The sequence below is a fragment of the Nannospalax galili genome, unplaced genomic scaffold (assembly GCF_000622305.1).
Source record: "Nannospalax galili isolate Female #2095 unplaced genomic scaffold, S.galili_v1.0 scaffold448, whole genome shotgun sequence".
In the NCBI taxonomy this organism is placed as follows: Eukaryota; Metazoa; Chordata; class Mammalia; order Rodentia; family Spalacidae; genus Nannospalax; species Nannospalax galili.
Window position 1 is genome coordinate 365,427 of NW_008359324.1, and position 24,323 is coordinate 389,749.

Below are 24,323 nucleotides of genomic sequence, written 5' to 3' on the forward strand. Positions count from 1 at the left end.
CTCATAATGACACAAATAGGAACTTATTAGGATTAGTGGGAAAAGAGATTTAACAAAAATAATTTCAGGGCTCAATTTCATTTTTCTCAGCATTTTCTAAAAATGATTCGTTTTTTTTCTTTCTGTATTTTTCTTCCAGGTCTCTCTTTTCAGGCAAGGCCAGAGTAATCCAAAAGAAGGTGTCCTAAGTGTTGGCGGTTTGCTTTTTTGCCATAACAGATTTCTACCTGGTAAGCTTTGTGACTGATGCCATATACTAAGGGGTTTGCTCTCATCCGCACATACAGGTAAGTGTAACTTATCCACTTCACTGCTTCTTCCACGTTGGTAACTGTTCCCAGAGCAATCTGTAAATAAAAACAAAACATAGCAAGAATGAAGTCAACCATAAATATCACAGCAAAGACTATTTTGCCGGAAATTCAGTTTAAAAATATACCACTGTACTGCATTCTTAAAAAGCCAAGGACAATTAGTGGACAATATATTGAAAAATCACTGCTGCCTCAGTTCATTGAAAATAGTATAAAAATGATGTCTTTTAAAGGTTAATTTCTTCAGTTTTATGATATTTGACTACTTTTTTCCATATGGAGTTTATACAGCAGTTTTAATTAAAACTTTTTCTATGAGAATTCAGTGTTTAAGTTTCATTACATTTTTCTGTCTGAAAATCTTGTTTCTTTTTATATTATGTGTATGAGTGTACTGCCTGCATGTAGGTAGGTGCACCAACTTCATGCAGTGCCTGCTGAGATCAGAAGAGGGCATCAGATCCACAGGAGCTGGACTTACAGAAGGTTGCTAGGGGCCATGTAGGCACTGGGAATTGAATCTGGGTCTTCTGCAAGAGCAGTCAGTGTGCTTAACCGCTGAGCTACTTCTCTAGCCCCTCATTACAATTTTTTTTTTTTAAATTAAATAACTATACCAGAAAAACACAATGGAGTACTACTAATTCCATCCTCCTTCCTGATTCTGTGCAGGCATTAACTAAAGTACAGGAAAAAACTTAGCTGTTATCTCTAAAGATACCCATTTAGAGGATTGCATGTATAAACATTCAGTATAAATGATGAGAAATGCAGCCATTTCTGCAAAAGACAAAGTAGATTTTACTGAGCTATACCGTATTAGCAAATATATTTGAACATGGTAGCTTGTGATTGTAAGCACAGCATGTGGGAGGTGGAACGGGGAGGACTGGTGTGAGTTTACGGCCAGCTTGTGCTAAAGAGTGAGAAGACACTGTGAAAAACAGTAACAAAAGAAAAAAATCATACAACAGAACAAGGAATGCTTTTGAACTATAATAAAAACAGAATATTTTATATTACATTCGCAAAGTAAATTAAACATAAAATACAGCATTTTAATGTAGCTTTGCAATGGACTAATTCAATGAAACCAACAGTTCATTTAAAAATACAAGAGCTATGAGAGATCTGTAAAGAGAAAATAATTGTTAGACAATATTAACAATTTTAATGAGGTAGTTTCTTGAAAATATTTTCATTAACCAATGCAAACAATATCCCTTTTACCAAAAATGCTCATTTTATTTTAAAAGTTCCCCAAAGTTGTGAAACTTGACAGTTATACATTTAATACAAATTTTTGGGTGAAAAATGTTTTTTGACCTACTAGTCCTACATTTTAGTAGGAAAATAAGGAAAAGTCACTTGAGCACTTTTATTAAATTCAAATAGTATTAAAAATAAAAACTTCATGCTTGATTTAATCCCTGTAATTTTTAATTTTGTGTAACTAATTTCATGAAATAAATACGTGGACGAACTGGGAATATAGCTCAGAGGTAGAAAGTATGCTTAATACATGTAAGCTCTGAATCCAACCCCTTGCAACTCTTCCTATTCTTAGGTAAATGAAATGAAATTGACAATATAGCTAAAAATCTGATAGTTTCTTTTGTTAAAATTCATATAATAGGACATGTGGCCTTTATTTCCTTATGATCTCATAATATTACTTCACAATAATACCACACTATTCCTAAAAACTGAAAATTTTAGAGATGATAAAATAAGCTTGATACAACTGTCAGAATCTTCTGTTGCTACTACTACTACTGAGATGAAAGGAAAGAGGTATATAGGTATCAAAACATTTGCTCAAGTAACACGTTATCTTCTAATCATTCACAAAAAGGAAAGATATTAACCTGAAAACAAGTGTACATATGATAATGGTACATATTATTCTGAAGCTAATCCTTGATTGCCACCTAGTGATAAAAACTGAAACTTTATTGTCAATATTTGCTGTCACCTAGTGGCTACTTAATACAGGAGGCATCTTTTATAAAATAAGTATTTTTTTCATAGCATCTGCTTGGAATTTATTCATTCATCTCAATAATCATATAGTAAGTCGTCAATAAGACTATAGTAACAAACACAGCATGGTCCTTGGCCAAAGGAACGGTCCTCATGGACATGAAATAAGTAATCTAGGATGACTATTATAAATCCAACACCCACAATGCCTAGCACTGGACTCACACAAAAATGGTTTAAAACTTGGGACATGTGAAACATAAAAGTGTGATTAGTGTACAGTAAAGCTTTACAATCCATTAAGGAATGTAAACTTACCCTGAAGTTGGAAATTTAGAAATAAGATTCAAGTATCATTTCATATCTAACTCATGTATTTAAAGCTTAATATTTAAGACTATTTCACTACTTGTATGTCTATTTTGAAAATTGGTCGAAACCAATAAAATCTATATAAGCAAATATATAATCTCCATGAGTATATAGGTGTACTATTTACTTCCATATATAAACTTCAGTAAACAACAGTGAGAGCACGAACAAGTTCCATGCAAGCTCAAACCAGGCAAAATCCCAGTGTAGACATGAAGAAGTGGGTAAGAAATACCAACCCGACCTAAGGAAATTGTGGCAAACAATGGCTGCTGGGAAGGAAAGAGTCAGTATCTTTCAAGGATGGGGTTCGTTGTAGGTTAACCAGGCTCCAGTGGATGGACCCCCACTGGGGGACATTTGGGGACAGAAATTATACTCCAAAGGCATATTTTATATATATATTACATATATAAATATATAATATTTTATATTATAATATTGCTTAGTCCAACTTAATGAAGCCTATGTCCTTCACGTACTAGCGGGAAAAACTGTCGGCACATGTTCAGCCCATACTTCTGGAACAGACCGTGGCAGTTAGAGCAGGCGCAGCACGATCGAGAACCCTGGCCGAATTTCCACGGGTGGCTCCAGTAGAGCTGCTGGTGACCCATCTTGATGCCACACATCCAAAAAGCGAAAAGGCCATAAAAACTTTTTAAAAAGAATATTATACTCTTTGCCAATTAAGATGTTAGTTATCATGGCTGGAGAGATGGCTCAGCAGTTAAGAGCACCGGCTGCTCTTGTAGAATATCCGGCTTTGAGTCTGAGAACCCACATGGCAGCTAATAACTATCTGTAACTCCCGTTCCAGGGGATCCAACGTCTTCTTCTGACCTCCACAGGCATTGCACAACATGGGTGCACTTACACACATGCAGGCAATATACGCATACACATAAAAACAATAAAAATAATAAAAAAATTTTTGGTCTTTTTTTGAAACAGGGTCTCCCCTGTAGTGTAGCCCCAGCTGTCCTGGAACTTGCTATGTAGACCAGGCTGGCTTGAACTCACAGAGATCCGCCTGCCTCTGCCTCCCGAGTGTTGGGATTAAAGGCATGCACCACCACGCCCAGCTTTAAATAAAATCTTTTAAGATGTTAGTTATCCAGATCTCTGAGAACTGTTAAGTCTGAACACAGAAGTTGCAGGAACACACAAATTATCATATTCAAGCTCAATTTATATTTTATGTAACATAAAAATCTTATATAGCAAGGTCAATCAAGTGATATAATAAAAAGAAAGGATCTTTATAAATCTAGTAAACTAATAGAAAAGTAACATGCAAATATAGTTAAGACTGCTATTTGTTCCCCTAACTTGTGGAGTTTAGATCTAGCTTTTGGTCTATAGCAAAACCTCATAGATAAAAATAGATGGTGATTTGACAATGAATTCTTGTCAGTCTATCTGTCTACATGTTATAGTGTTGTGAATTAATCAACAATACTGCAATTTAGCCTATTTAGCCATAGTGTTATGATTATGTGGCATATACTATGTTCCGAAGACTACAAATTAGCAACAATTCCAATCTTTATTTCATTATTATTCTTAGGGCTAATGATAGAATTCCAAGCTTTTACTCTGATGTTCTTACCTCTGCATTTAGGTTATCTGCAAGACTTTCCAGAAACTGACTCTCAATTGGGTTTTGCTGAGTGAGCAAAGAGAGGTAATGGCTGAGTTTATCGTGTGTCGTTATAATGATTCCTTCCCCAAATTTGTCAAATTGTGGTCGTCCGGCTCGGCCAAATATCTGCATGACATCTAAAATTCCAAGGTCAACAAAGGAGCCTCTTTTTGCAGCATATATTTGTGTTCCCTAGATGAGGAAAAGTTAATAAAATTTACATAAACACACACCCATAATCCTGAAGAGCTGAAAACTGAAATTGGGCAAATATGGCAAGATCTCAAAAGTGTACTTTAACTAATCCCTTCATCATCTGTAATAGAGTTAAATTTTTGGAATATAAACTAGATTTTTATTGGAGAAAATAAATCTGGCTTTAAATAAATGATATTCACAGTCAATGACACAGACAAATCACAATATTTTTCTAAATAAATCAATTCAGAGGTTTACTTAACAGACACATAAATCCATAAGCAAAGGGAAGTAAGCGCCTACCTTAATAATAACAGCATGAGCAGGAAGATTGACGCCCCAGGCTAATGTGGCTGTACAGACAAGGACTTTGATATGCCCGTTCGAAAACAAGTTTTCAACCAAATTTCTATCTTGCCGAAGCATTCCTGCATGATGAATACTAAAGCCATCTGGGAATAATTCTCGTACTTGCTTATTTCTTGACTTTTGTACCTATAGTAGATATTAACAAAACATAAAAGATTATTACTTAACATTTAAAAGCAATTACTATTTGACATGTTTATTGAATGAGCTTATCAAAGAAAGCAAAAAATTACTTTTAAGTTTCTTAAGTGAGCTAACTATAATAGTGATTTATGGAGACATCATTTAAAAGTTTTCTGTCATCTATTTCAAAAGGAGGTATTATCAAAATTAAAGAAATTAAGTGAAAAACAAATGTCTCATCCAGCTGTCCCTTCTTGTAGTCAACTAGTATTACCAGTTTGTTATACTTCCAAAAATACTCGACTAAAATAAAACATATCTGTGCCTCAACTCTAAGACTAAATCCAGAGCTGTCAAATTGCAAGACTTCACAAACTTCCATCCTAACCCCTACCATTCACTACTTACAACAGCACAAAGACCAGCATCTTCTTCGAGTCTCTTCTGAAGAATTTGAACCTACATTTACACTTCCTGTTCCAGACTCACTACCTGGAAGACAGTCTCTCCTCTTACTAAGATGCTTAATGGTGCCCCACTGGTCCTTCACTTGCAATGAGTATATTTTTCTTTAATTTTGTAACCACGTTGAGAACGTACTAACTTCATTTTGGCGTCTGTTCTCCGGCCTGGTCTGAATTCAGACACGGGCTATGGAGACTTACTGTCAATCTGTTTAGGTTCCACAACAGAAAGTCTTATAGAATTCACTGAAGAAATTTCCTAGAGAAAGTATTTTTGTGCACCTTAGTTCAATATTTTAATTCAATGTTTTATTACTGTTAAATAATTAAAGCTTCTTTGGGGATATTATATCACTTATTATTGTTTTCAAAAATTTCATTATCAACAATTTAGGAGCCTCTTTTTACCATTTTCCCCCATATATTAATACTAACGGGGAATGAAATTTCAGAGGACTGGGGTTCTAGTCTGGACCTTGACACATCGATTATATCTTCAGTCACTTCTAAGCGATTAACTAAGAAAACAACACTATAAAATAATCTACCTAAATTAGGTAATAAATTAGTAAACCCCGCCATCTAGTGGCCAAAAGAAAATGACAACCTACATTTTGAAAGCCCAAAGCAAAACATACACCTACTAAAAAAGGACTATCTTCTTCATGTTTTAAGGGGAATGTACACTTATTTCATTTTTCTGCAGTCTATCTAGGAAAAAATATGTCATGTATTTGATAGTATCTGCAAACTGATACACAATGAATCAAGTATGTAAACAATTTAAAGAGAAAGAAATACAAATGATCAAGGCAGAAAATGCTTAGCTTCACTCATACATATAAAAAATCCTGGTAAAAATAATAACGAAACTGAGCTGTGGAGGATACAGGTCAGTTGGTAGGGTGCTATCCTAGCATGCATGAAACCCTGGGTTCTGTCCTAAACCTGGGCAAGGTACATGTCTGTCATGTTCATGTACATGTGGAGTAGCAGCATTTTTATCTTGGAGGTAATCAACAGCTAACTGGACTTAAGACCCCCTCAATGGGAGGGAACTTACGTGCCATACTATAAACACAGCCAAACAAACATGTCTGGAGAGATCACAGATCCTAAAGAAAAACTTAGGCCTTGTCACAACCCTAGACAAATATAATTTCCTACTGTACGCTAAATATGTATCCTTGTATTTACAGACAATTACACCTCTAAGCACTCATCAATAGAGCTTCTTTTTACAACAGATTGAGACTATAGCAGTCTATTGAGACTATTCCACAACTAGTCAAACACAGAAAATAAGTGTCTCTGAGATGCTCAGTCCTATGTGGCACATATACAATGCACCCTCTATACCTAAGGCTCAGGAATGCAGGGAAACAAGGATCAGAAAAAATATAATGCATCTCAACTCTCACTAGCAATGCTTTCTCATGTAACAGATGGGGATTAAAGCAGAAAGCCACAACTGATCAAAATGCAGAGAATAAGAGGCTGCAGAGTGTGTGTCCCTGGATAGGACTCCTATATTAAACCTCTGCCACCTAGGGATAAAGGACCATTGTGGAAGAGGGCACAGGAAAACTGTAAGAGCCAGGGGTGGTGGATGATCACAAAGAAACAGTATTCCAGGTGGCTGAGACCTTGCTCATATGAACTTACGGCAATGGTGAAAGCATGCACAAGATCCATACAAATTAAAACAATATAAAACCCAGCATGGAACTGGGGAAATGGGTAAGAAGCCCCAACTTTAGCTGAGGAACTATTGGCAACTGAGTGAGGGAGAGTCTTCTTTAAGGGGGTGATGCTAGAAAGGTTGACCAGGGTCCAGTGGATGGATTCACACTTGGGGATATTTGGGGACACAAACTTGACTTGATAGGCATTAACATATATGACAGAATGCATGAAATATGGCAGGAGAGACTATGCGGGGTGCAGATAGGAGAGAGGGTCTAAACATGATCATGATTTATGAAATGCACAAATATTCAACACCGTTTTTTTTAAAAAACACAAATTCATTTGCATGGTAACAGACTTTTTCAACCTCAACCTTCCTTCTACCACAGCAAAGCACCTTTCTTCTGTTGAAGGAAAATCCACCTATTCTAGGATCTCACTTCTCTAGACATTTGTATTATCCTTGCTCACTTCTCTTTTTAATATACATAATTAGTCAATTTCAAACTCTGCTCAGTCTCTCCTTAAGCGTTTATGAGAGCATACTAATATCATTTCTGCCTTGAAAAAACAGAGGCTACGTCCACCTTTTTAGATACTGCTTCATATTTGCTACATACTATCAGTTTTCCTTCTATATATAAAATAAGTTCAAAATTAATACCTGTATTTGAGTTTATTTCTATCATTAGCCACCTAAATCTGGCTTTGCTTTCCACCATGAGAATGATAAACCTTTTAAATAAATTTACCAGTATCTTCCACTTTGCTATATACAGTGAATATTGTACAGCTGTCACATTACTCCATTACTATAGCAGCACTCAGTAGAGATGATTATTTCCTTCTCTGTGAAGCACTCTTCTTTGACCTTTGTGCCATTATATTTCCTTGGGTTTATAGTAGTATACTCGTATGTCAGAGGCTGTTATTTTTATTTATTTATTTTTGTCATCCCTTCTATCTGATCTTTGAATTTCAGAGCTTCCAAATCTTGGACCTGGGCTCTTCCAAGGTTTCCCATTTCCACTCACAACACTGAATTTGGTTCTGATATACCAAATTCAAACTAAGTAAAAGTGATGCTAACATCTACAAAAATCATAGGCATCTCAAATGCAACATGTCCAAATGAAATTCATCATCTGCACACTTCCCTCTGACTGAATGTTTGTCTCTCTGTCTACTCTTCCTTTTCTTTCATGACAACTCCTCACTCTAAGGCATCTTTAAAAGATTTTTCTGAGACAAGGTTACTCTGTAGTCCAGGTTAGCCTCAAATGCACAGTTCTCTGGTCTCAGCCTAAGTGCTAGGATTGTAGATATGTGATACCATGTCCTGTTTAGACATCTTTTAGAAGTTAAAAATTTCTAGATCTTTCTTCCTCCACACCCTATTAATCAAATCTTGGCAATATTTCCCAATATTCCCTGAATGAACCCCCATCTCTAACTGGTCTTCCCATCTTTTCTTATCCTGCTTGTAGAGTGATGTGTTTTACAAACAAAATACTGACCTTTAGCTACTGCTTTGAGGTGAAAACAAAATACTCTGACCTTTACCTACTACTTTGAGGTTAAAATATAACATGTGTTCCATAATACTGTCTCTTGATGATTTGGTGCTTATCTCCAACATGAGACTCATGCCATAAAGCTATCACTTGCCAATCCCAATCATTTTCTACATTTTAATCACTTTGACTTAATTTTCTCTCCAACTTCTTTGAATGTGCTCTCTTTTCCTTAAACTGCATCTATGGTCTTTTGCTTTGATCACTATTAACCTCCTGATTACTACTTAAATGTCAGTTAACAAACACCATCCTCTAGATCTGAACTCTCAAATTTATTCTTCCTTAGTCATATTCTTTATATTATAATGTTAATAAACTATTAGTCATTTAATCTCTGTTCTTTCAGAAGAAAAGGACATAAAGGTACATTTTCTTCCTAAAAACATTTCCACTTTATCACTAAAGGAAAGAAATATTAACTATTATAAAGTGTACTCCTACCTCCATTACTGTATTACATGTACTAAAAGGGAAAATATGTTTTCCAGATCTTTTATGGTCAATACATGCAAAAAAATGTTTTGCTAATTAAAAACATTCATAAAAGAGTGAACAGAAGTGAACGGATAACCATGTTCTTACTCTTATTGGATGACAGGCAAGATCTTAAGAGACATTAAGGCTGAAAGTTACAACAGATGTACCATATATTCAAAACTTAGTTCTCCAGTATATTCACATGACTGCCACAGGCATCTGCACTGACAGCTGTGGCTGTTTAACTGATTACTGTTATGGCGACAAAAGTCTGAAACAGGAAAGTTCTAGTCGTAGTTCTGGACTTCTCCAATCTTACTGAATCTCTAAAGGGCAGACAATGTGTACCTCAGAGGTACGGTCCTTGCCTAGCATCTCCAAGACCCTGGCTCCAATTCTCAATATTGCAAAAAATAAAATTAGATACCATAAAAGATTTTCCAAATTTTTGGAACCCAATTTTTTTTTTTGTATAAAACTCTTAACCATTTAAAATGTACTTAGAATGGCTTCTGTTTTCCAACTGACTTTTGAATGACACAATGCATGACTTCCTCGATCTATTACAAACAAATTGTCAGCAGAGGCTATCCACTTTGATGCCTACTTCTCTATCTGTAAATAGTCTATACTCAATAAATATATGCTGGGTGACCACCACCAAAATTAGTTGGGGCTTATGTGTGTCCAATTAATTCACAATGAGAGAGATTATCCTACTCTCTATAACTAATTTCCATATGTTAATCTAATTGTTCACTTTAATTTAGGATAAGGGAAGGGCTATGTGCACTGCCTCATAACCTATCCCTTGAAAGATGGTTTTGGCTCCCACATGGATTGCCCTGATTCCTACCATAGCATAACTTACATTCTAGAGAAAACAAAAGAGAGAAATCTCACCAAAAATTACATTCTCTTTGATCATTTGCTCATTTGGTCATGTTTAGATAAATCTTGAAATAAAATATAAAAAAATCACATTGTAAGCTGTGATGTTTGATCTTTAAGTTTTATCACCATATATCTGCTATTCCCAGAAATGTACAGAATTACTTATTTAACTTCTATGCTTTGGATTATTTCCCCTACTCAAGTATTTCAAACAACAGAGAAAAATACTGATACTAGCATACTTTTCCAAAATACTCCTTAACAAGATATGTATACTTATAAGATATGCATGCCATAATTTATAAAATACATCTTAAAGGACAGAAAAAAGTTTTGGCTCTTCAACAATCTTCAGTGTTTCACACTGAGTATAAAGAAAAGGGGCTGGAGAGATGGTTCAGTGGTTAAGAACATTGGCTGTTCTTACAGAAGACCTGGGTTTGAATCCCAGCACCCACATGGCAGCTAACAACTGTCTGTAACTCCAGCCCCAGGGGATCCGACAGCCTCTTCTGACCTCTGTGGGCACTGCATGACAGAGGTGCACTTACCTACATGCAGGCAATACACACATATACATAAAATAAAAATAATAAATAAAATTTAAAAAAAAGAAAGTTTAAAAACTGAAGCATAGAGTTTAACCCTCCCATATTCTAACCAAAATCTACAAGCTCAGTTCTCCACGTAAAAGAAAGAACACTGTTTTCTTTTTGTGTGTTTGTTTTTGAAACAGGGTCTCCCTGTAGTCCCAGCTGGCCTGGAACTCACTAGGTCTTGAACTCAGAGAGATCAAACACTTATTCTCGTGTTGCACAGGACTATTCTACAGACATGGACAGACATCATCTCCCCAAGCTTGGTTATGCCCACTTACCTAGGATCATCAAAGCTAAGCTTGACTGTAATACGCCGAAAGAAAGGAAGGGCAGGGAGAGTCATGGGACCTCCCCACTCAACCAGTCAGCCCTAGTTCCATAAAAGGGAAAGGCTAAGGGTATATAAGGTGAGGATGTCAGGGGAGGTTCTCTCACCATTGTGTGTGGCAGAAGGGAAGGCTCCATCCATGCTTGGATGAAGACTGTCCAGTGTAACCTTAGGGGGGAGGCACACCCACATTCCGATAAATAAATCCTCACCCACTGCTCTCTAAGTAAGCCCAATGAACTCCCTGGTTTTTCAGGCTTTAGTTTGGTAAAATCTTATCTCAGTTTGTCACTGGGACCAAGGGAGGAGGGAGTAGAGATTGTTTGCACCCTCTCAGAGGAAATTTTAGCTACAGGTGCATAGTTGGCAAGATACAACAAAACCAAGGATGGGTTTAGGAAGAGTGATGATGGTGTTGTCCCTGATGTGGAGAAGGAAGTCAAGAACTAAAGGGAAGCTGGGTAAGGGGAGGAAATTTCGACCTGGTGGGCTATCCCCATAGGGCTGAATCCCTTAATGACGCAGGACCTTTATGAAGTAGGAAAGGCTTTGGCGGATGTAACTGACTTAGAACAGCATGGAAAATGTGTAGTAAAATGGTAGAACCTAGAGGAGATAAGACAAAGACAATGCAGAAAAAAAAGTTTGTTTGGGTTACTTGAAGACAGATATGGCAAGATTTGTGTTGCGCTCAAGTTCCTAAACAAAAAAAAATTGACAAAAGGCCAAATTCTGGGCTAAGGAGTTTCTGGAAGGTTTTAAAGCTCCAGGAGCAGTTCACAGAAGGCGCCCATGATAAAAACAATACAGGTTCAGAAGATAAAAATTGTTCCATGGGTAGATAATACCCTCCTCGGCCCCCATTAAACAGGGGACATTTCCCTCCTGTGAAAGGTTATGCTAAGGGTGCAGACAGTTCCCCCTGCAGCCAGTTATAGTCAATGGAGAGGCAAACAATATGGCTACTGCCATGGGGCAGACTCGGAGCTGATCTGACACGGGGAATGAAGGGTTAGCAGAGGTGAATGGGGTAGGGCCAAGCAGCTTGAGCCAGTCCCACCAAGTTCATTAGGGATAGAGAAATGCAGGGAGGCTCATGTGAGAACTCCAGGATACGGAAATGAAATGGTTCAGAGAAAATGACTGAAGTCTGTAATAAGCTAACTAAATCAATGCCTCTGATCCACACTATTGTTTCCAACATGTATCTTGTGAAAAAACAGTAGATACAAATGGATGAAATCTTTCCATGCTGTATTAAACCTGCATTGTGTTTTACATCTTCTTACTTTTGAATTTCTGTGACCACTTGACATGTGTGGAACAGAGGACAATAGATTTTCAGTGTTACCAAGGTTATCTTTATAACTCCACTGTTTATTAGGGGACGATGGTTCAGAACAATGCATTGTTTTCCCCATCCACTGGAAAAAGATTTACATAATGCTAACCTCTGAGTGTTCTGCAGATATGGAAACTCATTTGAAAAAGATTAATTATACCTGAAGAAACAAGTATGAAAAATAGATTCACAAATGATACAAAGACCAGGTACAGCTGTGAAATTCTTCGGAGTTTTATGGTTGGATAAGGCACAAGTGATATCCACCAAGATGGTTGGAAAAAGTCTACAATACCCTGGGCCTATGGTAAGACCCTATTTTTGAAGCTACTGCATGATCCATGTGCTGCACTATCAACATGCCAGGCAAGATGCACCTGCCAGCATACTGGCATGATTAATGTATGTACAACCAACAAGTTCCCAATTGGATTTGAAGTCCTGTCTTCAGAAAGTACACACATCTGGTACTGCAAACCAGGCCACCCTGCCCCCCCATCCCCCACCCCAATGACAGAGGAAGTTATAGGCCCCAGTAGGGAAGCCGCTGTAATTGTTTTGCTAGATGGATGTAATGCACCTTCCAAGACCTTGTGTTTATGTTCATAGGTTATCACTGAAGTCAGTGTCTGTTGAGATGTTCCTGCTTCTTCCTTTTCATTTGTGATTTTATAGTAGGAGGAATAGCCCCAAGATGGGCCAACAGCCACTTCCTGAAAACAGATGTTGAAAAGGCCCAGTATCTTGCCAAAGTGGGAGGAAGACCAACTTAAATCTACGTCACCCCCTCCAAGGCTCAGGGACTTTGCAGAAGAGGATGGCAGAGACTATAAGAGCCAGAAGACGAGGTGGAGTGTTGCATAGGGCTGTCCTCTGACAGACAGACCATGGACAGATGCCGTTTTCCAAAGCTTGATTATAGTGGCTTGCCTAGGATCATCACAGCTAAGCCTGTTGACTCCCACATTGTGCAAAAATGGAGGGGCAGGGAGAGTAATGGAATCCTCCCACCCAACCAATTGGCCCTAGTTACACAGGAGGGAAGGGCTAAGGGTATATATAAGCTAAGGAAGCCTAGGGGAGGCTCTTGCCACTTTGTGTGGCAGTTGGGGAAGCCACCATCTATGTTTGGATGAAGACTTTCCAATGCGCCCCATATTTTTCCTACATTTTGCTCATTTGCTTACTAGAAATGTCATGTTTTAGTTTGTTGCGGAATTTAACAAGAGCATAATAGAAAGAGGTATATACAGAGGAATATTAACTACTCCACTGAGGCTGTTACTAATTTTCCACTAATCTGTTCATTGCTTTTAAAAAACATTTTATCATTATCATTTTATGTGTATGAATGTATTACCTGCATGTATGTAAATGCACCCATGTTGTGTAATGCCCACAATATCCCTGAAGAGGGTGTCGGATTCCCCCAGAACTGGAGTTACAGATGGTTGTTTGCCACAATTTGGGTGCTGGAAATCGAACCTAAGTCCTCTGCAAGAACAGCTAGTGCTCGTAACCACTACGTATAGTATTACCTTAATTTCAACAAAAAATCTTAATATATAAATATTCTACAGTCAATCATGGTGGTGCATGCCTTTAATCCCAGCACTTGGGAGGCAGAGGCTGGCAGACCTCTGTGAGCTTGTGGCCAGCCTGGTCTACATACTGAGTTTCAGGTCAGCAGGGGCTACAGGGAGACCCTGTCTCAAAAGACCGGGGGGGAAAAATATAATTCTTGCTATTTTGCATGCAATGTTCAACACAGCTTTAAAAAGGCTATGTTAGCAGGGTGTGGTGGTGCACGCCTTTAATCGCAACACTCGGGAGGCAGAGGCAGGCAGATCTCTGTGAGTTCAAGGCCAGCCTGGTCTACATAGTGAGTTCCAGGACAGCTGGGGCTACAGGGAGACCTTGTCTCAAAAAGACCAAAAAAAAAAAAGGCTATGTTAGAATAGCCAAATAAAATTACAACCAGGTTTGCTTAAATTCAAAGTTTTTATTAAATATGAAGCTATTGTCAGGCTTCCATCAATCTAAGCCATCAGTGTTTTTTTTGTTTGTTTGTTTTTTTTTTTGGTCACTTGTTTTTTAAACCTTATTTAAAAAATACAGACTTTTGATGTACGTTCTGTGTGGTTTTAACAAAGATCAGAATTACTAATCGTCAGCACCATTAAAGGAAGATGATGAGGGAAAGTAAAGTCTGAGGAGATAACGTTTTGCATATGGTCAAAGTAAAAATTAGGATAAAGAGAGATATTTTGTTTCCTACTGTCTTCAGTAAGAAGAAATTGTCTGGAAGACGTAATTAAAATTTTATTTGACTAAATGTGACACAGTAAAGCTGCAGAAGAAAAATAAGGAAATCTATTCACGTTACCATATAGCTTGGAACAAAGTTCAATCAAATCCAGAAGCCACTAATTCAGGCAAAGACTATGAAAACAAGGTTACTAGAGATAAAGTCATAAAATAGTATTTTAAATTAGCTTGCAGGTACATATTAAGTACCTTGATTAGGCCTAACCTGTGATGGAATGTTTCCACCAAAAAAAACTTTTATATAATATACATTACAAAAACAAAACAAAACAAACAAACAAAAACACCCTGGATGCAGATCAGGGTCCACAAATCAGAGAAATTTAGTAATTCCGTATAGCTGTTGAGATAATACTTAATCTAGTATTAGAATATTTAAAATCTATTAAACCTTTTGTCCATTAAAAAAAGTCCCAAGATCTTGAATAAAACAAAATGTGATGATTCTAATTAAAATATCCACTTAACTTAAAAAGAGAAACACAACAGAAAACAATGGTTCAATAATGAAAATATCTGCAACCCTAATGATTTATTTATTTCAACAACTGTAAGCTGCTTAATAGAGGTACATTCCTAGAGGTACATTCGATTTAACCAAAAATGATTTTTCTTAAAACAATATCTTTGTGGGGAAGAGCAACAATGTAATAACCTACAGGGAAAATTGGATCTATAGTGTTTATTATCCTTTCACCATTTTTGTATTCAGTTTCTTGTAATGATTTTGAAAATAGTCATTTTTCAGCCAGTTTCTAAAATAATTCAATATACCACCCCATATCTTTCTTATAGAGAACCACTAGAATATGCATTGCATACTCCAGATTTATCCCATCTGATGGAAGAGAAAGTCTCAGAAACTTCTGGAAATGGCCTCATCTGGAATTCCAGAGTCATCCCTGGCCAGGGAGAACACCAAGCTCCACAGCTTGAGCTGCTCATTTTTGACTCTGGAGACCTTTCACTCTCTTTTCCCGAACTTCATGTTTTAGTAGACAATTTGGAAATGCTTATTCGTCACTTATCACTGAGTGGTAATTTAGAGATTAAGGGAATGGCATGAGGAGTCCTATAGTGTAACTGTTATATGAATGGCATTATTACATTCATGCACATATACATATGTGAAAAAGAGGAAGAAGGGGGTGGGTAGATAAGGAGTGCAAAAGCAAGTGAGAAAGGGGCAGGGGAAGGAGAGAGAAAAGGTGATGGTTTCTTCTACAGTTCTGCCATTTATAATGATACAGTTATATTGAATAAAACCTTTGTAAAGAAGTCTTTTTAAAGGTCTTTCTTGGTAAGTCAAAAACTGAGGCAATTACATTAAACTAGGGGTTAAAGAATCACTGTGGTGAAGGTAAGAAAAAGGAGAAATGGACCAGCAAGAAGGGGACATAAAGAGGACAAATTAGGAGGAAAGGGACTAATAGGAACACAGTACATATGAAAATACAATAATAAAACCCATTATTTTGTATTCTAACTTAGAGAAAAAGACTAAGTAAAAGAATCTCCATGGCACAGTAGGGACTTATCCATGTATGTAGGCACAAGAGTGACAAACCAAAAAATTATGTCCTACTACAGCAAGCTTACTTTCTTATTTTGATGTTCTGAGACTTAATTTTCCATTTTTCATAAACATGGGAAAAAACACCCCTATATTCATAATAATAATAGGTTTTTTGGAATTGCCAGAAAGTGAATAGCATTCAAGTTCAAAAGATACTCTAAGGCTGGGCGTGGTGGTACATGCCTTTAATCCCAGCACTTGGGAGGCAGAGAGGGGTGGAGCTCTGTGAGTTCAAGGCCAGCCTGGTCTACACAAGGAGTTCCAGGCCACCTGGGGCTACAGGGAGACCCTGTCTCAAAAAGATGAAAAAAAAAAAAAAACCCTCTAAGAAATAAAGATATACTGACAAACACATTAAGAACTATCTTCAGCTTTGGGGCTTTGAGAAAACATTCAGAAAGATATCTTGTGCTTTTTTATAACGTGCACTGAGAAGACAGGTGTTTGTTTGCAAAAGAATCTCACTGTAGCCCCAGGTAGCCTGTAGACCAGACTGGCCTTGATCCTACAGAGATCCTCCTGCCTCTGCCTTGCTTACACCTCTACACCCAGCGATGCTCATTTTTTAAAAATACTCTTTAGAAGTGAATGATACAGTTAGGTTGAAGAAACATTGTTTTATTTAAAACAAAATGAAACAACAAATTAAATAGAAAACAGCTACTGTCGATTTTTTTAGGAATAAAAGCAAAGAAAAAACATGGGGATACCTCCTATTGGACAGCACTACACGAAGTGCTAGGGACAGTGCTGAACAAACGTATTCCTTGGAAGCAAGTAAGTGTTTATTCATGCAAAAAGACCCACTAATAATTGGATTGGTGTAAAATATCAAGCATTATAAAAATATTTTAAAAGTATAATAAAAATGACTAGGGATTTAAGTCTACCCAACTCCATTAAACTTTCAATTTTTCAGTATTACTTCTTTTTCAGAATAGTTATATAAGTATCTGTTTAGCAACAAGGCTTTACATAAACAAGACCTGAAAAATCTGTCAGTTCATGCTACAGAGTATTTCATGCTGTATTTGACTTTCTTACAGGTATGCCACATTAAGGGACACAGATAGTACAAACCTACATTGCTGCTAGTGTGAGGACTGACTAAGCTACAGAAAGCAATAAAAACAATGCCTGGCACTATAAGCACTTTATAAATGTTTAATATTATTATAAGAATTGGAGAACTGAGATATATGAAGTAACCAGAAGTCCACAAGGTGGCTCCCAAGCCTTGGCTTTTAAACACAATGGAGTTGGGTTTTTGTTTTGTTCTGTTTTGTTTTCTAAAGAAATAAAATAGTACTTATGAATATCAAGCTGACTTTTCAAAGATTCTAGTACATTCATGACTGATCAATACTTATAAAAATAGAATCTACAAAATCAATTGTATATAATAGATTTTATAGTGAAAAAAGGAGTAAATTTTATAGCTCTAAATTGGGTTATAATAATAAGAATTTAAAATGCCAAAAAAGAGAGCAACACCCAGAGTGCAGTTAACTACATTTTATATTTCAGCTTACTTTAAAGAGAAATAAACACTTCAGTTATAACAATATGCACAGAAATGATGAATGTGGCTTGTTAAGACAATACACATGAAAGCACATAGCACCAGGTCTGGGAGCTAACAATCTGCTAAATCCCATTACAAATACAACATTGCAAGTCAGCAAGTTATATAGTAGACATTTTAAACTAAAATGCACTTTCACAGCTTCATTCTCTAGTCAGCACACTCTGTTACTGCTACTTAATCCCATGCAATACAAGAAAACAGCCATAAAAAACCAAAGAAATGGGTTTGGTTGTGTTTTAATAAATCATTAATTACACAATCAGGGTTATACTTGGCCATAAGGCCATAGTTGGCGCAGCCTTGATTAAAACTAGATACAATAAAGTAAAATCTGATAAAAAGTATCTTAAGATATTGTTGATACTCAAATTACTTACAGCAGTGTATAAAATTATGCAAGAAGCCTGATGAAATGCAGATTATGATCTGGAAGCTGGGGATTTGCTTTTTAACAAGGGTACAGGGACCCCTAGGAACACTAAGTATTTATATAATATATATTTTATATTCTTTAAACATATATAATTATATTCTTTATATTCTTGAAGACTTTGTGTTCATTGTACTACATTGTGCAATATTAACCTCAGAAGCCCAAACTCAGAAAATTTTAAAGTATTAATACAGTATTAATTTAAAAGAGCAATAGTAAACCCACTGGATAGTAATTTATTTTATGAACTAAAACCTCATTTTATATTTCAGCTATATTTTTGAAAGTAGAAATAAACACTTCAGTTATAACTATAAGCACAGAAATGACAGGTGAATATATCATCCATTGAGACCTTTAAAACATTATTAAGTTGAAGGGATATGTAAGAACAAAGAATACTGACATGCATAACGAAAATCATTACTTTGTATGCTAACAAGAAAAACTGTTTAAAAAGATCAGTAAGTCAAAAAAGTCAGTAAATTTGTAAAACTGACTTAGAATCTGCAACTGTAGATGTATGTACATGATATGTGTTAGTTCCCATGTTCTCGGGCCACTTGTACCAACCTGTTTTAATGCGTGTCCATACTCTGGTCCTTGGGTAGCTAAAAAGTAGGAAATGTGGCCACAATTTTTTGCTCTTTCTATTAGAGACATGGCTGTTCTTACAGTAGCATTTCGAGCATGTACAAACACCATCACCTAAAATAAAGGAAAGCAAGTAATTTAATATTTCAGTTATTTAAGCTGAAATTTAACAGCTTGGAAATCATCACATAGAAATTATTATTGTTTTCAAACAAAATCTCCAGCCTATGAATTATCCAACACTTATTTTAGAAAAGTATATGCAGGTTAAAGGAAACTTAAATAAAATTTGGTGACATGACTTTATTCATTATTGGCCTATAAACCAACTTAATATGCTATGTATTCTTTAAAATTCAGAGTGTAATTTGTATATTTCTCTTAAAGATATGATTATGCTTTTATTCACATCATAAATATAAAATTTAGAACAATATCTGTCTATAAGAACAAGTGAAATTATTTCAATCATAGACTGAACACACTTTGCATGGTGATGTGAATAAGAGCCTTTAGGTCCCAGGAGAGGAACACTGTAGTTTGGATCTTTAGTGCTTGCCAAAGGCCTATCTGTTAAAGGGTTTAGTCTTCAGCTTGGCACTATTTTAAGGTGGCTGACACTGTAAATGGTTGGGCTAGTGGGAGTCTGTAGGACATTCGGGTATATTCTAATAATAACAAGTTGGTCTCTGGTCTCTGGTGTTCTCTTTTTGCTTCCCAAACAATATGAGGTGGGCAGCTTTGATCTACCACATGCTCCCCACCAGTATGCTAATTCTGCCTCATCACAGGCACCAAATTAACCCATGCCTACAAAACATGGACTAAAACCATGAGCTGAACTAAACACTTCCTGTTTCAACTATGATAACCTCAGGTGTTTTGTTATAGTAATAGAAAACTAACAGAGACTACAAACTACAAATGTTCCTGCATATGTGCTGGTGATTAATATTTACACTGGAATAAAATCTCTCATATAACAGTCATTCTTAAAACTGAAATAAGGGAACTGATTCAACAACTAATATTCTTTCAGGGTATATTCAAAGTAAAGTTGAAAATATAATCTGGAGAAAATCAGAATTTCCAAAGAGGAAAAAAGTCCTCCAATGAGTTTAAAGAAAATCAGCAAGTCAACTGGAAGAATTTAACAGAAAGCAATCAGTCATCCAAGGTATAAAGTCCTGCCTATATTTACTTATACATTATTTAAATGGGATATTTAAGGAAGATTTAAGGATTTTTATATAACTATTATACCCTCAAGATGACTCTTCTCTGAGCCGAGATTTTATAATACGACATTTCTATTCTCCATAATTCAAATGTTCTTATTGGGAAAATTCTGTTGAAGTAGCAGAAGGGAGAATGTAAAAGAAAATGAAATTTGACACTAAATATTCACTAATAATTTTGGTCTGACTTATCAATTCATCATTTTGTAAATTATTTTCTAATGCAGCCAAGAGAAATATTAGTTACAATTTAAAGCAACAATTTCATTTTATTGATGGATCCAACATGTCTTGTTCAGTAAAATAAACGTTTTCTTATTAAGTATTTTCTGTCTAGAGGCTTCAATATAAGTCATTATAAGGTTTTGTATCCCTATAAATATACTTGATTTTATGGTTTGTTAATATGGTTAATTTACAACTTAACACATAACTTCTAAATTCTCTTTGCAAGGGAGTTTTGCAAAATGAATTAGGGATTAAAAAAAAAAAGTCTTTGGCAGTCATGTCTGTTACTCTTTTCCTGTAGTTTGAAGTCATCATGCATTTGTAAGTCTCTAGACCTTTAGCCATGCCAACTCCATCTGTGTAAATTCTACAAAACATCAAGGCCCAGTTCTAATGATCCTTCTCTAATTTCCCCTGAGAAAATTAATCACTCTTATATAGTTATGCCTGTCACAAATATACAGGGGCCTCGCCACTATTTCAGTGGAAGGTACAATAAAAAAAAACATTTGAATACTAACAACAGAAGAGGGTGGGAGATTTTTATTAGAATTTCACAGATGAGAAAACTAAAGCTGGGAGTTTTAAATTTTGTCACTCACTCCAGAGCAAATCGGGGATCAGCCTGTGCTTATTTCCATGTAGTGCATTCCTTCCATGGATGCTGCACGACATCAGGGCTCACATTTTCCTAATTTTTCTATCTCTTTTTCTTCACAGATTCCACCCTTTATTAAATTAGCTGGCACTGAACAAATGACTACTGAATTTCTAATAGTAAATATGGTCAGCCTTCACAATAATGATTTTTGGAGCACAGATATGAAATAAAAATTATAAGTCATAATAGGAAGTGGGGTGCGTTAATACTTTCCACTAACACTGTTATTAAAATATGGGCTATCAGGGACACTTGCAATAATTAGAAAAGATTATCAACTTTCTAGAGTAGTTTTATTCAAAATTATTAACAAATCTTCGACTGATATTTAATAAACTAAAAATTTTGCTGATTAGTCTTCTGATACTGGTAAAAAAAGATACACTAATAAATTTTAATGCTATTGCAAGGCTCAAAGTTTCAAAATAAATTATAAACAACTTATGAGAAAAGCTATTTCTAAAAAAACAAAGAAATCCCGTATTTTGGACTTTGAAGCAGAGGATACTTTCCAAAACACAGCTAATTACATTAAAAATGAATCAAACTAATCAAACGTATTAAGAAAAATAATGTACCACTGACGGACATGAATAAAGAATGCATCTTAAATGCTGCAGCAAAAGACTATTGGAACTGATAAGTAAAATCAGTACAGTTATAGGATGCAAAATAAACATACCAAGTGAGTAGTACTCAGTCACAAACTACTGAAAACCTTACTGAGGAAAAAAAAAATATCCCCAAAGCAATCCCATTCACATTAGGTAGAAAAACGAAAGCCAGCTGAGACCTTAGTAGACCACCTGACTGTACCTGGATCAAGGCTCCACTTGGGGGTGAGCTTCTGCAAACTATGTGATGCCCAACCCCCAAATCAGGAGCATATGAGTCTCCCACTTCACAGGGTTAGACCTCTCTGCCCTACAGTAGGGGCTGAAACCTTAGCAGACCTTCTGAGAGTGCCTAGATACAGCCTCTCTGCCTGGTGGTGGTGAGCTTCCCCAAAGGCAAGAACAGTTAAACCTGAAACCAGCAGAAAAGAAGGAATAACAAAAATCAGAGCAAAAGTTAATGAAATGGAAACACAGAAAATAATACAAAGAATCAATGAATCTTAGGAGCTGGTTCTTTGAAAACCTAAATAAGATAGAAAGATACTTAGTCCACTTAACCAAAAGAAAGAAAGAGCAAATTCAAATCAACAAAATCAGTGGCAAAAGTGGAACACATCACAACAGACAACAAAAAGATCCAGAACATTATAAGGGAATACTTTAAAAACATGCTTTTGAATTTGAAAACCTAAAAGAAATGGATGGCTATCTAAAACCATGGGATCCACCAAAGCTAAACCAAAAAGAGATCAACAGTTTAAACAGACCCATAACATATAAGAAAATTGAAAGGGTAATACAAAACCTCCTGACTAAAAAAAGCCCAGGCCCAGATGGATTTACAGCAGAAAGTTACCAAACATTTAAAGAAGATTTGCAAAAAAAATACTACTTAAATTATTCAAAGAGATAGAAGCAGAGGGAGAACTCTCAAATTCCTTCTATAAAGCCTGAATCACTCTAACACCAAAACCAGGTAAAGACAAAACCAAAAGAGAAAACTATAGACCCATATCCTTAATGAAGATAGATGCAAAAATTTTCAACAAAATACTTGCAAACTACATATGGAAGCACATCAAAAAGATCATCCACCATTATTAAGTAGGCTTTATTCCACAGATGCAGGGATGGTTCAATATATGAAAGTCAATAAACATAAATCATATAAATGGACTCAATCACAAAAATCACATGGTCATCTCATTAAATGATAAAATACAGCATGCATTCATGATAAAAATCCTAAAGGGATTTGGACTAGAGGGAACATGCCTCAACACAATTAAAGCTATATACAACAAACACACAGCCTACATCATTCAAAATGGAAAAAAACTGGAAGTATTCCTATTAAAACCAAAATCAGGAACCAGACAAAGATGTCCACTGTCTCCACTTCTTTTCAAAATAGTGCTTGAAACTCTTGCTAGAGCAATAAGGCAAGAGAAGGAAATTAAAGGAGTATTAATTGGAGAAGAAGAGGTCAAATTATCCCTTTTTGCAGATGATATACTGTATCTAAGAGATCCCCAACATTCCACCAGCAAACTCCTAGAAGTCATCAATGCTTTCAGTAAAGTGGCAGGTTACAAAATTAATCTACAAAAATCAGTGGTCTTTCTATTTACCAATAACAAGCAATTGGAGAAAGAGTACAGGGACACCCTTCCATTCACAATAATCTCTCTCTCTCTCTCTCTCTCTCTCTCTCTCTCTCTCTCTATATATATATATATATATATATGAATAAACCTGAACAAAGTCATCAAAGATCTCTACAATGAAAATTTTAAATCTTTAAAGAAAGGGATTGATGAAAACACCAGAAGATGGAAGGACCTTTATTGCTCATAGATTGGAAGAATTAATATTGTGAAAATAACCATCCTACAAAAGCAATATATAGATTCAATGCAATCCTAATTTAAAAAGTCTAATAAAAATGACATACTTCACAGAATTAGAAAAAAAATCCTAAAATTTGTATGGAAACACGAAATTCCCCAGATAGCCAATGCAACCCTGAGCAAAAAGGGCAATGCTGGGGAGATTACCAGATCTCAAAGTATACTACAGAGCTGTATTCCTAAAAACAGCATAATACTGGCACAAAAATAGACACAAAGATCAACGGAACATCATTGATGACCCAAACCTTTGTACATGCAATTTCAGTCACCTGTTATTTGACAAAGGTGCCAAGAACACACAATGGAGAAAAGAAAGCATCGTCAACAAATGGTGCTTCAACAAATTGGATCTCCACCTGCAAAAGAATGAAACTAGGTCTTATCTTTCCCCCTTGCACAAAAGTCAACTCCAAATGGATCAAAGACCACAATGTGAAATTCAAAACTCCTAGAAAAAAACATTGGCAGTAACCTACAAGATACAGTATAGGGAAGGACTTTCTAAATGGAACATCAGTTGCTCAAGAAGTAAGGTCAACAATCAACAAGTGGGAACTCATTAAACTAAAAAGGAAAACAAACAATCTGTACAGCAAAACAAATGATCAAGAACAGGAAAAGAAAACCGTGAGTGGGAAAAAAATCTTCATCAGCGACACATCTGACAGAGCTTTAACATTCAGAATATATAAAGAACTCAAAAAAAGCATCAAGAAAACCCAATTAAAAGATGAGCTAAAGAGCTAAACAGTTCTCAAAAATAAAGATCACTA

The 24,323-nt window shown here is 35.9% G+C and overlaps 1 protein-coding gene and 1 pseudogene across 7 annotated transcripts in view; both read right to left on the reverse strand.

Moving 5' to 3' along the window:
• The window catches only part of Ascc3 (activating signal cointegrator 1 complex subunit 3), a 379,245-nt gene that overhangs the window by 191,548 nt on the left and 163,374 nt on the right, over positions 1–24,323 (reverse strand). For all 7 annotated transcript variants that reach the window (XM_029558579.1, XM_029558580.1, XM_008822937.3 and 4 more), the window contains 4 exons: positions 18,873–19,007; positions 4,816–5,007; positions 4,282–4,506; positions 228–347 (listed from right to left, as the gene is read on the reverse strand). In XM_029558579.1, coding sequence (XP_029414439.1) covers positions 228–347; positions 4,282–4,506; positions 4,816–5,007; positions 18,873–19,007 — 672 coding nt within the window. The remainder of the gene's footprint in view (positions 1–227; positions 348–4,281; positions 4,507–4,815; positions 5,008–18,872; positions 19,008–24,323) is intronic.
• Positions 3,115–3,286, reverse strand: LOC108490200 (annotated as a pseudogene).